The sequence below is a fragment of the Haliaeetus albicilla genome, chromosome 7 (genome assembly GCF_947461875.1).
Source record: "Haliaeetus albicilla chromosome 7, bHalAlb1.1, whole genome shotgun sequence".
Lineage (NCBI taxonomy): Eukaryota > Metazoa > Chordata > Aves > Accipitriformes > Accipitridae > Haliaeetus > Haliaeetus albicilla.
The window spans coordinates 24,214,340-24,231,152 of record NC_091489.1 but is presented as its reverse complement, the minus strand read 5'-3'; the positions used below and the strand labels follow the sequence as shown (position 1 = coordinate 24,231,152).

The following is a 16,813-nucleotide window of genomic DNA, read 5'->3' as shown; positions in this document are numbered from 1 at the left end:
AGAAGGCTAGATTTATCCACCAGCGCAAGCCTAGGGAATAACCCTCACCTAGAAGCCAGATCAAGCACTGTAATTTGTACATTCATTAAGTTTGCTCTCTACTGCAGTCTTCTGAAACCCTAAAAATTAGGCAATTTAACACAGTTCTAAAAATAAGAAAGGCCACACGTACCCAGAAATGTAGAATGAATTCAATTCCTAATTTTTATAACATTTCCAGGCATTTAGACCTGAGGCTTTAACAGAGAGGAAGGGTGTTAGTTTGCATACACCTTCAGGCTGCTAAAACTCAAACATTTCCTGATCAAGATGTGCTTTCAGCTGCTGAATTTATCAACTAGGGAAGCCTGTTCTGCATGCCTAACCCAGCTCTGCCTTCAGTCATAAATTAGCCTTAGAGCAAGGTGCTGACAGTTTTTCACACACTAATAAACAACAACCAAAAAATAGTGTGGTGCCAAAACATTGTACAATTCAATATCTATGAGGGAACAGGAAGGCTAAGTTTTGAGAGCTCTTTTCTTGAAAAAGGTTGAAATGGAAGCTAATGAAATTATTGCATTAGTCTTTGGGTAAGAGCAGGGATTCTCCCCTTCAGCAAATAATCATCTGTGTCCATCTGTGATAGATACTACTGAACTCATTCTTACCTCGTGATGCTCTTGCTTTTCTATTCCAGCAAGGATCAAGCAAAACAGGAAAAGCAGGTGGGTTACAGATCCCATCAGTTCAGGTATTTTGCTGAGGCTCAGACAATACTTTCATTAAGCCAAAGGAGCCCATCTGAAAAAAACCACAGATGTTTGCACTCATGCTACATGATCAACTGCTGAAACAAACTGGCCTGCCCTCTTTCACAGTTCCCATATCCTCCTGAGCTGCACTTTCTGCAGGTCTGTAAATAATCTGCAGAACCAGATGTTAAATCCTGCTTCTCTTAAAGCACAGAATTTTTAGCTTTGGATTGGTAGTGAGTTTAAGTAAGTAATGATTTCCTAAATTTTCTGAGATTAGCAATCAATGCTTTAAGAGAGAGAGATGAATGAAGTAGTTGGCAGACTAATTAGCCAAAGGAATATTGCTGCTGTGCTTCTCTCTCTCATAACTGAGAAAGGTGCTTGAAGGGAATCATCTGGCTGTTCAGTGCCTCGGGGAAGGAGGTTCCTGGTTTGCAGATCACAGGTGTTCTGGCTAGGACTCTCAAGAAAATGTGAGATGAATTCCTGTCTATTTAATACTTTGGGCATTGCAGTCCCAGCTCGACCTCTAAGCCCTTCTTTTGCTTGATCTGAGACTGCCAGACTCCAGCCTACTGCTTTAGGCCTCCAGCCAACTCGCACAAATCATCCCGAGCAGCTCTCCTCGTACAGGCAAGCGGAGCCAGCTTCAGCTTAAGACTGTCAGGTGAGCGAGATGACTAACCACAGAACCACAGATGAGCCTGAGAACAGACTCCTTTAAATGCCAACCCTCCCTCTGACAAAACCTCAGAAATTCAGCAGGCTTTAGGTGCCTATTTCCTTAGATCTCTTTTAAAAAAAAAATTAAAAAAAAAAATTAAAAAATCAAATTTGCATGACTGAAAGCAAGGCTGTCCTGTTTCATTGTCAAGTAAGCATTTCGTTTTTCTCTGTGCAGCAAGTGAGAGGCTCCATGCAAATATATCGAAACCCACCTTAGTATCATCCCTTCAGGATTCCTTAAAAATAAAACCAACAAACAAAACGGCACACATCTCTCCTGAACAAGTAGCAATGACAAGGGAAGCTAATATCCCATGATAAAGTGTTTTATGTTAATTGTTTTTTTTTTTTAATTTTCTTCTTTTCTTTTCTCTTTTTCTCCAGCCCTCTCCAAATAATTCTCCAAGCCTCTGATGACACTGTCCTGTTCTGAAAGTGTCAGCTTATGGGGGCGGAGATCATTTTTCTGTTCTGTTTGTACCACAGGCAGCATCGGGAGGATCAGGCCAATTTGAGGCTCTCATGGTACTACCACTGTAAAGCAGAATGTGAATTGCCAGTACAAGCCAACTGCTCTCCTTGCTTCTGTTTCAGGATTTTATTCTGATTGAAAGCTGGTGGAGGCAAATCAGAATAGAGTATTTCTGTTGATGTCAATAGAGTTTGTGTCAGTGTTTCACTGGGCATAGGCATACTCCCAATCTCGTGCTCTGAAAACTTTCTTCTAGGAGCATGGGCTCCTAGAAGAAACTGATAGTAACGTGCACCTTCAATTTAATAAGATTAGTTCTTACGAATATATGCCAGCTCCCACCACATGTTTATAAAAATCCACCATTGGAAATGAGCACGTTCTTATGGAATTTTGTGTTGTTTGGTTTATTTTTCAGTTAATGAGGAACTGGCCATGGCACAAGACCCCGGAAAGGTCCTCCCGAACTACCATGGCCAGTGGCAGAAACCCAGGAGATCTGGACAAAAAGTGAACAAATGCAAGAACAGAAGGACATTTAAGGGAGTCTCATGTCTCAGGAAGCAAGCTTAAACCCAGTACTCAGCTCTGCAGGTGTAAAAATAACCAGCTGTAGATAAATACCACAGAGGAAAACAAAACAGGAGAAATTAGTGCTGTGCCGTACAACAGCTGCTGCCATTCAAAAAGGTCTTGTAACAGTTTTGCTTTCTCACATGAGGCCAAGCAAGCAGTACTGCATGCACCTCATCGGACACCAGAGACCTCCTGCAACGTACTGTATCAGTTCCCTTACATGACACAGGATTTGGAGGGGGGAAAGCACCTTGCTCATTAGCCCTTCCCTGGCATACTGAGAAGAAAGCTATATAACAAGCTCCTGAGAGAGCTGAGCTGGCATATACAAGGAAGGCAGCCTTATTAAATTGAAGGTGCATAAATAGCAAGTTCATATCAAGAACTGACATCTAGGAAATTGAGAAGGGTGATGAAGGGGAACTGGTTTTTTTTATTAGCTTGTACACTTTGGGAAAAATTGCAGGTTTTGTAAAGTATGCTTTCCATAGAATTTGGAAGCAAAATGTAACAGTGATGGAAACAAAAGGACTTCTCTCTGCTGACTGCCCATGCCAAATTTTGAAACCATGAAAAGATTAATTAAGTCAGTATTCTGTAAACCAGTTATTATTCTAGTTTAAGGACAAATGGATGATTTTTCAAATAAAAACCCCTGTAAATATGGAGTTTTCTTTTTTTGCGTGTCATTTGTCACACACACACAAAATCTTCCTCCCCCCCCCGCCATTGGCTGTAGATGTAGAATTTTTAGTGCATCTCAGATTGCCTGTGGCAGATGGCCCAGAAAAACGCAACTCAAACTGTTTGCAAGTACTATTGCCTTTCGGCTTCTCTGTTTCTGACTCTCAAGTTTAAATCCAAACTGATGAAGAATGAGAAGTGACCACCATTACTGTCCCTGATATTTACTGCCCCTATCTGCTAGCAATTGCTGTCTGCAATTACCTTTCATTGCAGCTGTTTGTCACTACCCACCCTGCAAAAACAGAGTGGATAATGCCTTGTCTGAGATTATGTGTGGTTTTGCACAATTTCAGTTCTCACAGACTTCTAAGAACTCCTTTGAATCATTTTATAAAAACACTAATGAGGCCATGACCACAGATTTAAGAAACACTGTAATTTATCAAAGTGTATGAGAAGAAAACAGGAGTCAAACAGCAAGTACCTTTACTATACATAACAGTCCTCTATCACATTTTAATACTATCCTATTTTTAAAAATATGTAACTCATCACACTGGTTTAAATCTATGCAAATAACATAGAATACATTGCATTGAACAGGTGAAGAGCCAACTGTTTATTACTTGGAAAGAGCTACCTGTACACCTGTATAGTAAAAGTAAATGTTAGGATGCTTAAACGCAAGTACCTCTAATTAGACCTAGTAGTCTCTATTTGGGTTCCCAAAAGAATTACCTACATTTGAAAGTGCAAAGTACTTTGTAGTTCCATTTGAAATCAGCAGAAGGTGCTGGGTGGAAAAAGCCAGGCATTTATTCAGAAGTCACAGCATTAACATGAACAGCAAAAGTCAAATGCAAGATAGACATATGGACTTTGACTTCAAAGGAAGCGACCCTGTAAGAGAACCACAGCAAAACCTGGAAGAGCGAAGACAGTAAACGCAAGTTTATCTCAGTCAGCTGGCAGAGGAATCTGCAGTTTAATTGCAGGGTTCCCCATCTCCAGCTGGCAATTCACTCCAGATGCCCATTAACAGGTTCTCTGTGTGTTTCAAGATGCCCCACCTGCAATTATGCCAGAATTGCTTTCCCAGTATTTTTCAATCAAAAGGCTGAAGATACTTCTCTTCTGATTTTACTCTTCGTATAAACTTATTCTTCCCAGTAAGAGAAAATGTCCCTGCATATATGTTTTCATGCCACTGGCATGAAACACATCACAGTATCTTACGTAACTCCTTCGAAAAGGAAAAATAGATATTTAAATAACACCATAGAACTAAGTCTTTGTCTAGATAAATTATAAAAGCATTCTCTAAATATATATGAAAACAGTGATTGCAAGGAAATAATTTGTCTTCAATTATTGCTATTACTGAGGAGTCCTCCGTCTATCACTAGCAATAACATGAGGCTAGGACTCCACTCCACCGACAACCAGTAAGCATGTTTAAAACCTTCCTGCCTATCTGTGATTGCTTCCTCTTCACTTCCCAGAACAGAAGTCCCAACATTTAAGTAAGAAAGGTACAGAGAAAGGTGTTAAGAATGATGAAGAATCGTGGAATAGCTATTTGGCTGATGAGAGAATGACTGTTAGGTGTCTATTCTAGTATCAGCAGTGGTGCTATCAAACAAAGTTAGCAGAGGCCTGTTCAAAAGAAATGAAAGGTGTTTTTTTCCTTAAGACACACTGAATGGTGAAAATGCCTGCCAGAGGAATTTTTAAAAAAGCAACTAGCCAAAAATCCAGAGGCAGATAAATATGAAAGACTGATAGACCAGTAAGTCTTTGAAAATTGCTGAAAGCCGGAAGAATATTTGGGAAAGTACTGCTTTCTAGTACAGTACTTATTCTTACACACACCCCTAGGCAAATACCAGTAGCCTCAGAGACAGGAATCTGGGAGTGTTAGTTAGTCATTTAGCCTGGGCCAGTACAGCCATTCATATATACTTACCTCCAAAAACTCTTGTAGGATTTGCTTCATGCCAAACAGAATAGTTTAAACCCCAGGTATTAGTAGCATTTCTCATGCTTTTAAGTTGTACTAATATTACTAATCCAAGCATCTTTTACCAAGTGTAGTATAAAAACCCAGTATAAAAACCCCAAACAACCGAGCAGCCTGAAAATCAAAACAGTTTGAAACCTTCCAGAGGTGTAGTCAGGTTGAGTGCAGGACACCAGCTGCTCCCAGAAGCCTAGTTCCACAGTTAGTGTGCCTAAAAGCTGAGAAGCTCCCACTGCATCCCTGCATAGTATTTGTGGTGGTGTATTTCCTTCCCCCTCTCCAGGCTGATTTACGAACTCTGAAGTCTTGCTAGGCTGTGCCAGGAACTCGTGCACAGCTAAGACAGGGAGATACGCTGTGCGTCTCAGGGACTCCTGCTGCCCAGCAAGAGCGGTGGCACGGGAGCAGAGATAGCCAGTTCTTGAGACATTTCAGCCCTCCCCTGCCAGTCCTGGAGCATCCTGTATCTATATTTTGAGTTATTCTCAGCCAGCCTCAGAGCTTTCATTACCTGCACGTGAAATGGTACCAGCACAGTACTGAGTGAGGCCCTTTGAGCTCTCCCGGACCGCAGCGGGCTGTGGCCAGCATCTCCCTCCGAGCAGGACACAACCTGGGCTGATACTTTCAAATTTATACTATCATAAACTTTATTAAACTGTGAATGAATTTTAGGCTGCTATTATACTCATAATCCCTTTAGATACAAACTGTTGACCAAGCCTGGGACTAGGAGTCAATCCAAACACACCTAGACTCCGACAGCAGTTTAGAAAGCAAGGGGATCTTCTCTGAACCTCGTGACTCAATGGGAGGGTCTCCCCTACTTTTCCACATTCCCTATCTTTGCACAAATCACAAGAACTTAATCAGAACTTGATTTTTCTTTGTAATATTCCTCTCTCTAACTTATTACATTTTCAGTTTTTATACACATAAGTTTAGTCTGATTCTAACTTAATTTTCCTGAGTGCACTTCATCCATGTACTAAGTAATAGAGTGAACCTTGCCATTGAATTCTGTGAAGCTGCAGTTTTATATAAATTTCTATTAAATCACTTTTCTATTGCTAATACAACTGGAGATGATTCTTCAAGCGATCTGAACCCCTCTTCTCTCTCTCATCCCCCCTCCCCGTGACAGTATTTCATTTATTTTATTCCATCTATTTGATTTCTTCAGTGGCCAAACTACAAGTTGCCATTCGGCTTGAGCTGTCAAATAGAAGAATACTTCAAGAAACACTTTGTATTGTAGTTGCTAATCACTTTGAGCAATAAATCTTTTTTTTTTTTTTTTAAACAGTCTGCCACCAGAGTTGATTGCTTGTCCTTTATGAAACCTTAATCTAGGAAACAATCTGTAGAACAATTCCAACATTTATTATGAACCCTGAGGTGATAATGATTAAAAAGAAAGACGTATTAAGTATTTTTGTGTAGGGCCCACATGAATTACTTTTCTAAGTATTTGAGCAGAATTAATTACTGAACTATCTTCTCACTAAATGGGCCTGTAATTGTATTTGAAATTGCCTATTTATTATAAAGCCAGCTTGTGAAGTGCCTTGAGAACAATTTCTTTTTTTGCATGTTGCAGTTTTTTCTACAGATATATTATATAAAAAAAAGGAGCAATGGAAACTTATCAGTATTGCAAAATATTCCAGAACATTTGAATAATTACATACAGCCAGAATCTGTAAAATGTGACTATTTTTAGGACTGATCACACTTGGGGCTTATGTTTTTCTAAATAACAATGGTTGTTTAGTACATGTTTAATCAATGGAAGTAACAGCTATGCACAAGCTATGGTGATCTGAAAGCACTATTAATTTTTCCCTGAAAAAAGGTTCTGATTAGTATCTGAAGAAATACAGCTCTCAGTGAAAGTAATATTGTTTTCAAGAATATTATATTTGTGTTTTAAGGATTAAATACAATGACAATAAAAACCAATATTGATTTAGTGTCTAACAAATCAGAAAGATCCAAATCAATAAGGAATTGAAGCAATATGCTTTCTTCCCACCAAATGAGTTCTGCAACCAATACTACACCGTATCAAAAATACCTGAAAGATTTTATAGAGCTTTTTCTTACGTACTTTTGTATGAAAAATCCATTAAGACATCCCCCTAAATGCATATATCTCCATTTTGACCTTCCCTTACATATCCCAAACTTGCTACTTGCTTGACAGCCTCCCTAGTCATGCATGGTGTTGTGGCAGTGTTCTTATGTTACTAGGCTGGGTGGGGTTCTCCTCCCCTTTTTGAAAGGCCAAATGTCTCTGTTTTTGAAGAAAAGCAGGTAACATTGTTATCTGCTATTTTTCTGGGTAATGTGGGATGTAATTGAGAATGCCTATACGCATATAGAAATCAACATCTTGGTTACTGTTGTCTTATGTTATCCAAATTATACAAAGCCAAAACTAATAGGAATTTCTGTTAAGCAAGCATGCTGACAGATGGCAGCAATCTAAACCGAGAATAGCACCAAAAATACATTGCTCAGAAGTGAAAAAGAATGCAGTGAGAAGTCTTATGATTTGTTTTGTTACTTGAAGATCATAGTACATCCTAACTCAATGAACTCAGTAGAACCACTTGCAGATCGAGGGGCATTTTAACTTGCACTGTGCTGTCCAAATCTTGCCTGTTCTGGCACCTGAACATTTCTTCTCCGAACCACAGAAACCAGGATGCTTGTTGGAACAGGTCTAAAAACCACTGATACTTTAGTATCAGTTTTAGGAGCCAGACAATTGTGCCACCCTTCTGGTAACCCTGGAGACTACTTGTACTAATCCCTGCTTTTCAAGGTTCTGTGGCAGCTAGAATTGCAGTTCTCATAACTGACTCTCTCACCTTAAATATCTTCCAAGTTTATGTCTGAGTGCCAAAAGTCATACAGAGAATAAACAACTTTATTTTATAACAGAATTACAGAAAGCAAAATATCACTTAATACAACTTCAAGCTGCTATAAATCTAATTTGGCATTTTAACTATACACAGAGTCAACAGCAACCCCCTCCCCCCCCGAAACAAACAACTCCCCTGCAAGAACAAAATAAAAATAAAATCCAAAATAATTAACAGGTTTTCTCAATGGCAGTCTCAAATGATGGTACTGTCTTACTACTTTATGAATGGAGCCCATCTTACACTTTTACTCAGTATCCCCAAAACCTGCATCAACCATTAGATGAAGCATGTGAAACGTATACCTTCTCAATAACAGAAATGTCAGTTCTAACATGAAGACAGTGAGGTTTAATAGAAAGCGAGCATTCTACACATGTATTCAAATAATGGAAGTGTTGAAATTTGGACACAGTAAGAAAAAAAGCACTAAGGTTTTAAGCTGCCTAGATCATCTTTTGTTGGAAGAAGAGAAAGCTATTTTGTTCTTCCTTCTTTCCTTATCTGGAATGCTGCAGACAGCAAAACATCTGCAAAAAGTTGAGCATTGGCACCAAAGTGCAAAAACGACACAGTGCTCAGTCAGAAGAAATGTGTCTGCAACTCTTTCTCCTCTATAGACTGCCACACCATCTCTGCTCCACAGAGAGGAGAACCTTAGAACAGAAAGAGTTACAGAGATATCAGTATAAAATTTATGCAAAGAAATATATTTTTTCAAATTTTAGGAAATGTTGTATTTTTATAAAAATCTTTGTTATGTGATACCATATATTTACCTGAATAATCTGAAAAAAAAAATATCTGTAAATTACTCCAGTAAGAGATTTCACTTGAAATATTTGGAAAAAACTATATCTAAATTAGTAAAGATCCCCCTTCCTGCACAATTACTACCTGCTCCAGTGAACAATGCTTTCCAGACTTCTTTTTTGTTCACTTTCATATGATTAAGAATCAGCTTCAAAAATACAAGTATTTGTGCAAAAGAAGATCATATCCTCTAAAACTTCATTTAAAAAAAAAATCTAAGAGTGTTAAGAAGTGGTTATAAAAAATAAACAAGAAGGATTGTAAGGGAATATAGACCAAAGATGTTAAAATGGAGTTTGGTATTGGCATTTAAGTCTTGAACATCTGGTCATCATTGCTAGGCTTGGTGAATTCGGTAGAGTAGTGATGACTTGGAATGATTACAGTTCTTCACGATCACGGTCACCGTCAGTATCATTTTTACTTCTGGAAGAAAAAGGAGGGGGAAGATTACCTAAGCATTCATAACACATACTATGTGAATGTCACATCAGCAGAGTCAAAAAGTCATTTTTTCCATATACGTTATTTGGAGGGAAGGTTATTTCATAAAAAAAATGTTGCATCAACTAAAGCCCCCTTTGTTCATGAGGTAAACAGTAATTCAGTTTCTATCAATACTTTTCCTGCTTTAGTGTATCTTCTCCCTCCCCAAAATTCTCATGGTATTTTAATAGTCACCTCTTGCACAGTTTACTGAAAATTTTAATCCACATTCTAGTTCATAAATAAAATAAAAAAAGGAAGATATTTGTTCAATTAATAATCCCTCTGAATCAGTGTAATATCTCTCAGTTTTATTACAGAAAACAAGTCTACAAAAACAATACTGCCATAGTCATCGGGGCAGAGCTTTCATCACCTTAGAAACAACTAATCAAAATTTGTGGCATGACTCCAAGGCCTAAACACAATTGTCTAGAGCTGTTTCTGCAGTCCCACCAGCCCTTCAGTTGCTGCTACAGGAGGGCATACGGCTCTTGATGGTCAAGCTGCAGACATATTCAAGGCAATTCAGGTGGCCTGTGTTTAGACAACTAAATTTTTTCCTTCATGTTTAACTGAAAGGCATCATCAGTCAAATCACCAGGTCTCAAATACAAGAGCCAAATGGTGAAATGTCTTCATATTAGTCCTCTTTTACTCTCTCACAAGCATTTCGGACCAAGAGCTGTAAAGCAATTGGCAAACTCAGACAAGAACATCTGATGCTCTCCAATACACTGCAAGCACCATTCCACAATGTATATATTTCTCAAAAAAGAAAAAACCACCCTCAGCAGATGGAAGGAATTCTTTGAAAGTTTTTTCTGAATAAAATTTTTACAAAGTAGTTAAATATTTGATGAAGGATCAGAATCAACTTTGCAGCCGGTCACTAATGTATAACGTGGTGCAAATCTGCCAAGATTGTTTCTTCCTCCCATGACACAGTCCCTTCAAAAAAGATATTGTAATTACTTATATGGGATAGATTATGTTGAATACTGATTTGAAAGATACTTTTCTGGATTAAGGTAGCATGAAGAAACTGGCACATTTCACACTGATTAGTAACAAATGAAAAATGTGATGGTAGCACATATTATAATAGTAAATCCTTGTAAATCAAAATTATCTCTTCTGCTGTCTCAGTGTATCTTTCTACCTTAGATCCTGCTATGCAAATGCTGAAAATACAAGATGGATGGTTTGAGCGTGCATGTTTCATGTTGCTGTGTACCAATGGACCACTGAAATTACCTAAAATCACAGGCATTCTCCTTGCTACAAACTAATAGCTCTCTCAAAAGTGATGTGGATTTTTCCAAGCCCTTCTGGAGCATTTATGTGATGTGAGGATTCATCCACACATCCCTATCTCACAGTTCAGTACAGTTCCATGTCCTTTCCTGTGCTTTCAAAACAAAGCTGGAGCATACATGCTATACCCATTTTCAGTGACACTAAGCAACAAAGCTACAAAACAAATCCAACTGAACACTGAAATAAAGGTACAGTGAAAAAACATAGAGATTTGTGCAGAGTTCCTAATTTTTGGTAACTTTTCCCCAATCCTCCCTCACAAGCAACCCCCCTTTGTTATCTCCACAGTTTATAACATTATATAATGTTATAAAAATTAAAAAAGTATTAATGTTATAGCATTAATGTCCCGGTGAGTGTTGACCAAGCAATGCCTTGATCCATGTTGTTTTCCTGGTTTGCACAGTTATGAGCAAAAATTTTTCATTCCTTTTTCAAACACACAATAATCTCACCAAAACTGAAGAAATTGTCAGAGGGCAGCTCAAATTTAGCTCCACTGTGATGTAAAACCTCCAGCTTCTCACCAAGCTCAGAGGAAAGCTGGCCAAAAGGCAATTTATGAACTCACATAATCAAAACAAACATTGTAGTTCTAGCACAATCTGTATAGGGCCAGAAAAGGCAACCGGAACCACTTTGATGGAGAAGGTGGGTAAACTTTCTGTCTGCAGGCAGAGGGCAGGCATCCTACTGTTGTCCTCATGGACTTCTCCACAGCATTCAGCATGTGCTCTACGCAGTGCTGCAGGTAGCAGGAGTTCAGGACCAACTCCCAGAAGAGTTGATGTGTGCAGTGATGGGAACCAAGAATTCTGCCAACAGATGAGAAACACTCTCTCCCCAATACCTCACAACATGAAGCCTCCAACTGATCATATACATGACAACAGCTGGCAACGTGGCCCCTCCACTCCTATCCAGATGAAAGAAAAGCAAGACACTTGTGGGTAGATGAAATAAACTAAGGCTTTAGCCTATGTCTTTCAGCTGAAAATATGCATCTGTGATCAGTGACTTGTTCAGAAGACTCGGATTCCTTGATAATGGTCATCTTTCATAGAGTAGCATTCAGTAGGTGCACTTCATATCCTTGAAGCTTGCATCTTTTCTCCTCTGGATCACAGAAGTGATACCTGACAATGAAATCTTCAGCTCTTAGGAAACTCGGGCACAAGAATAAAACTGATCTTCTCAACATGAGAAATTATCAGGATTATGTGAAATACATCCTCCTCTCTTTATAGTAGTTTACATCAAATTTGGAATCAAGTCAGTGTCTCATTTTTCATATATTCCTTCATGAATACTTCATGAACAGTGCTCATGATATCTAGAAGTCTCCTGAAGCTGCAGGATGAAGTTTATGACAGGTAGTTTCCTTTGGTAAAAAATTTCATTCAATACTAAGGGAATGCATGCCTGTACAGGACCTAGGACTCTTCTCCATGGGCCACCACTGTCATTGTATAAGTTACTGAACTGAGGAAATAAGAATCATGTAATTTCTTTAAAAAATACAAAATCTATCTCTTTTACCTGGTCTCCCCCTACATTAACATTGATCTAAACGCATATTAAAAACTTAAAGTTGTACTAAACCAGTATTCCCTTGAGATGTGCCAATAACACCTGTGCTCTTCTAGCTAAATACAGAGACTCATCAGTAGAAACTAAGATGTCTCCCAATGAAGGCTTAAAACATTGCTTTTTAAACATCATTTATTTTTTAATCTCTCCTATTGTTATTTAACCATGCCAAATGAAACCTTTCCCCTGAATCTGAATCTACAATTAACAAAACCATCAAGTCTGCAAAATCTGAAGCTGCAGTTTCATTACATCACCCAGTGTGACAAGCAAAGGAAATGTGAAGCTTTATACTCCCAAATGGTTACTGAGCTTTAAGACATTAGCCTATAACTACTGCAGCAGCAGGTTTATTCAGTGTTCATTCTGATCCTTCTGTTGAATACATCAAGGAGGGCAGGGGTTTTTTTTGTTTTTCTTTTTTTCATTCCTAGAAATGAGGGCCTAATAAACTGACATTCCTTCAAATACCTCTTTCAACCAGTAAGAGTCTTTAAAACTTGAGTTTGCAAGGTATTTACCTCCTTGCCTGGGAAAACGATAAAAGGTTAAATATTGCAGTGTGCTTAGGACTAAGAATTAGCTGACTAAATTAAAATGTCCAGGTGTGCCCTTTCACTACTGGGAACTGCATGTAGTCTTCCTGCTAAACAACCAAGATATAATTACAATTAATGTCAGATTGGACTTGAGATAAAAATTCTTATGCTAACAGTCTACTATTAGTGCCTGTTTCAACTCACCATTTTGTGATAGCATGTATCAAAGACACCCCAGATATTTCAAGCCTTTTATTACACAACGCAACAGAAAACTGTTGCTACATTTTCCTATGTTAATGTCCTGGGTTTGGCTGGGATAGAGTTAATTTTCTTCCTAGTAGCTGGTACAGTGTTGTGTTTTGGATTTAGTGTGAGAATAATGTTGATAACACACTGATGTTTTCAGTTGTTGCTAAGCAGTGGTTAGACTAAGTCAAGGATTTTTCAGCTTCTCATGCCCAGCCAGCAAGAAGGCTGGAGGGGCACAAGAAGTTGGGAGGGGACACAGCCAGGGCAGCTGACCCAAACTGGCCAAAGGGGTATTCCATACCATGTGACATCATGTCCAGTATATAAACTGGGGGGAGTAGGCCTGGTGGGATCACTGCTCGGGAACTAACTGGGCATCATTGGTGAGTGGTGAGCAATTGCATTGTGCATCTCTTGTTTTGTATATTCCAATCCTTTTTATTACTATTGTCATTTTATTATTGTTTTTATTATCATTATTATTTTCTTCCTTTCTGTCCTATTAAACTGTTCTTATCTCAACCCACAAGTTCTACTTTTTTTTTTCCTAATTCTCTCCCCCATCCCACTGGGGGGGGGGGGGGGGGGGGGGGATTGAGTGAGCAGCTGCGTGGTGCTTAGTTGCTGGCTGAGGTTAAACCACGACAGTTAACTACATACATAAGCTTACCTGAAGTATTTGCTTGAGGGCATTTTTGATCTTACTCTTCATCTTCCTCAGCAAGTTCAGTTTCTTTGTGCACCACCACTCTTGTGACAGACATATCAGGGTGCTGTTCTTTGGCTTCTTTGATTGCCTGTGCCAGGGCCTGCAAATGTATTTGAAATATGTAACTCAATAACAGCAAAAGGACATTCATGTGGAACCACAGAATGGGAAAGAAGCATTGGAATTTTGGTTATAATTGTTCAGAACTCTAAATTCCTGAACTTCAGAGGGCTCAGGGGTAAAAAAACCCCAACCCCCAAAACCCAAAACCAACCAACCCCCAAAACACGCCCCCCCCCCCCGCTAAAAATTCACCAAAATTTCCAGGAAGTAACCAATAACCATAAAGTTATCCTGTACCTCTAGCTCATTCCAGAAGACAAAAAGTATTCTTATACCCCAGAAGTTTTTGAACTTCTGCAACATATCTAGCAAATAGATTTCACAAGAATGTACACAGTACGAAAAAATAAGAGTGCCCTTCAGTTTCCTGAACAAAATGGAAAGATACTTTGGAATGTGTACGAAGTATGGTACTGAAATTCTGGAAGAAGATCATAACAGAAATTTCTTTCTCATTACAAAAATCTCCTTTTTCTCCTTTTTCTAGTTTAAGAGAACTCTCTCTAGCTTAACTCATGGAAGTGTAAATAGAAGTATTATTCAGTTTCTTATAATCCCCCCTCCACATTTTAAGAAATTTTATCTTCTTAAGAGATGTTCCAATATACACAGCTGGCAGTTGGACGAGTCCAACTGAAATATTCTATTCTATTCTATTCTACACAAGGCTTTACAGTCAACCACATAAGAGCACCCTCTGAGGCAGAACAGGCAAAAAAGCACCTGGAACCTTCCTCTGATCTAAATCTTATTTCAGTGAGCTGTACTACTGTTGGAACCCAACACAAGAAAAAACAAAAAAAGAAACTGGAAGGCATTCTGAGGCAACAGCAAGCTCACTGTTCACCTTAGTATCAACCACAACTAAAAAAAACCCCAAATATACTAGAAAGAGCAAGAAAAATATAATGCAACAAAAAAGTTTATCTTAATTTAGAAAAGCTACAATTTCCCGAGCCATTGGTGGTAAGTGGGAGATGAAATAACTAACTCTGAAGAGAGACTGGAAACATCACCATTAGCCACCTTAACTATTATATCATAATGAATCTGAAATCCTATTAAGGAAATATGTACAGAAGAATACACAGTGTGCATTGGTACAATACAGACATTTGCTGATGTATTAATCCTAACAATTTTTTATTAGTTCATCTTTTACAATAAGCCAAGTGTAATCTCTGTAGTACAAATGAGGATTTAAAAGAAAGTGGCTGCTGAGATTTAAGAATCAGTGTTTTTAATCAAATCATAAACAATACAAAAACCTTATGTCTCTAATTGTTAAATTACAACAATACAAGCATCTGTATTCTGAAACTCCAAATTAAAATACTATTTTCCTGTTGAAAAAAGTTTTAGTGATGAGTTTTAGGGAGCTAAAAGACAAAAGAATAAACATCCAGCATGTAGTTTGTGCATTTAAAGAGCTCCATATCCACTGAAGAAAAAGGGGTAGAGATTTCTTAAATCTCTTAAAAGCTGCTCACTGCTGCTTTAAACTTCAGTGATTAAAACTGTATTTTGTACTTCCTTTTTCATAATTTCATTTTTTACTTGATTACCCACTTATCTCAAAACAAAGAAGGGCTTAGAGAATTGTCTGGTATACTAAAGGTATTGTGTGACCTTTCCAGATGTCTGAAGTGCACTGAACGTGTGTCAAGGCAAACAAGAGCCATGCCTGACGTTGAACAGCCCTGTCATTTAATTATGAGTTTCAAGAAGAGATTCAACCTGTCAAGAGCCACTTTCTGGAGGCAAATCAAAATGTGAAATTAAATTCCCTGAGAGCTCTCAGTATATTACAATTAAGAAGTTAAATTAAATCCTGTTATGTTGATTTGTGTAGCTTTCATAAAGTTAGAATTGGATTCACTGCAACTTTATGCAGAAGCTAGGCTTTTCCATTTGTATTATCCAGTGACTGTTGATTGACTTTGTTACTATAGTTTTTCAGATCAAAACCAATAAAAATTGTGTCATCATCGCTACAAAGACAATTGCACTTTCTCAATTATTTTTCTGTGTACTGCTCGAATTCAGCCTTCTTAACTGGGCAGGTAGATTTTAACCTTAGTTTCTAAGGCATTGTAAAATACTGCTTTGGTACCAATAGAGATGAAAGGTACTTAGATAAGATTCCAGAAGATCAACAATTACTTTTGTTATACAGAATTTTATATATACAAGTCAAACACTATTTTTTAAATTTGAGCAGTTTATGCTTTCATATATTTCAAAGCTTTCAGTCAAAACGAGTGCTGCACTCAGATGTTGCTGGCACAATTCAGTAGAAACTCCCATCTATCCAGATTAATGTATCGAAATAAGATTATTTTAGTAATGCTTTTCCTCCCAAATGGCAAAAGCAGCACTAAATAAATTGTCTCTTCCAAAGAAAGCAATCCCTTTAGAAATAGTAAGAAATCCATTCACATGATCTATGATGCAGAGTTACGAATGCTGTTTTTCTTTCAGTTGTATTCTAAAGGCTCCTTATTCACAAAATGTGATTGCTTAACAACTTTGCCACAATTAACAGTCTCAGGGTCTTTCTATGTCCTCTTATTCAACTTCTCTACCTTTCTCTTATTTCAGGTTTCTGAAATATCATCTAGATCTCACTGGACTACAAAAGCACACTGTAAGTGTTAACAGCTTACATACTCACCTCATCATGGTCAATATCTGCATCTCCAGTAATGACAATGCGCTTCTCAATTCTTGTTTCTGATACCCCACCTTTTACCATCTACAGTTGGCACAAAAAAAAGGAAGAAAACATCATTGTAATTATTCCATATTGCCACAAAGCACTCCTTTCTGT

The 16,813-nt window shown here is 38.1% G+C and overlaps 1 protein-coding gene across 28 annotated transcripts in view; it reads right to left on the bottom strand.

The window, feature by feature from the left end:
* Nucleotides 1-8,135: 8,135 nt before the first annotated feature.
* EPB41L2 (erythrocyte membrane protein band 4.1 like 2) overlaps nt 8,136-16,813 on the bottom strand; it is a 120,366-nt gene continuing 111,688 nt past the window's right edge. For all 28 annotated transcript variants that reach the window (XM_069787328.1, XM_069787340.1, XM_069787344.1 and 25 more), the window contains 3 exons: nt 16,658-16,738; nt 13,822-13,960; nt 8,136-9,390 (listed from right to left, as the gene is read on the bottom strand). In XM_069787328.1, the coding sequence (XP_069643429.1) occupies nt 13,853-13,960; nt 16,658-16,738 (189 nt within the window). In that variant the 3' untranslated portion in view covers nt 8,136-9,390; nt 13,822-13,852. The remainder of the gene's footprint in view (nt 9,391-13,821; nt 13,961-16,657; nt 16,739-16,813) is intronic.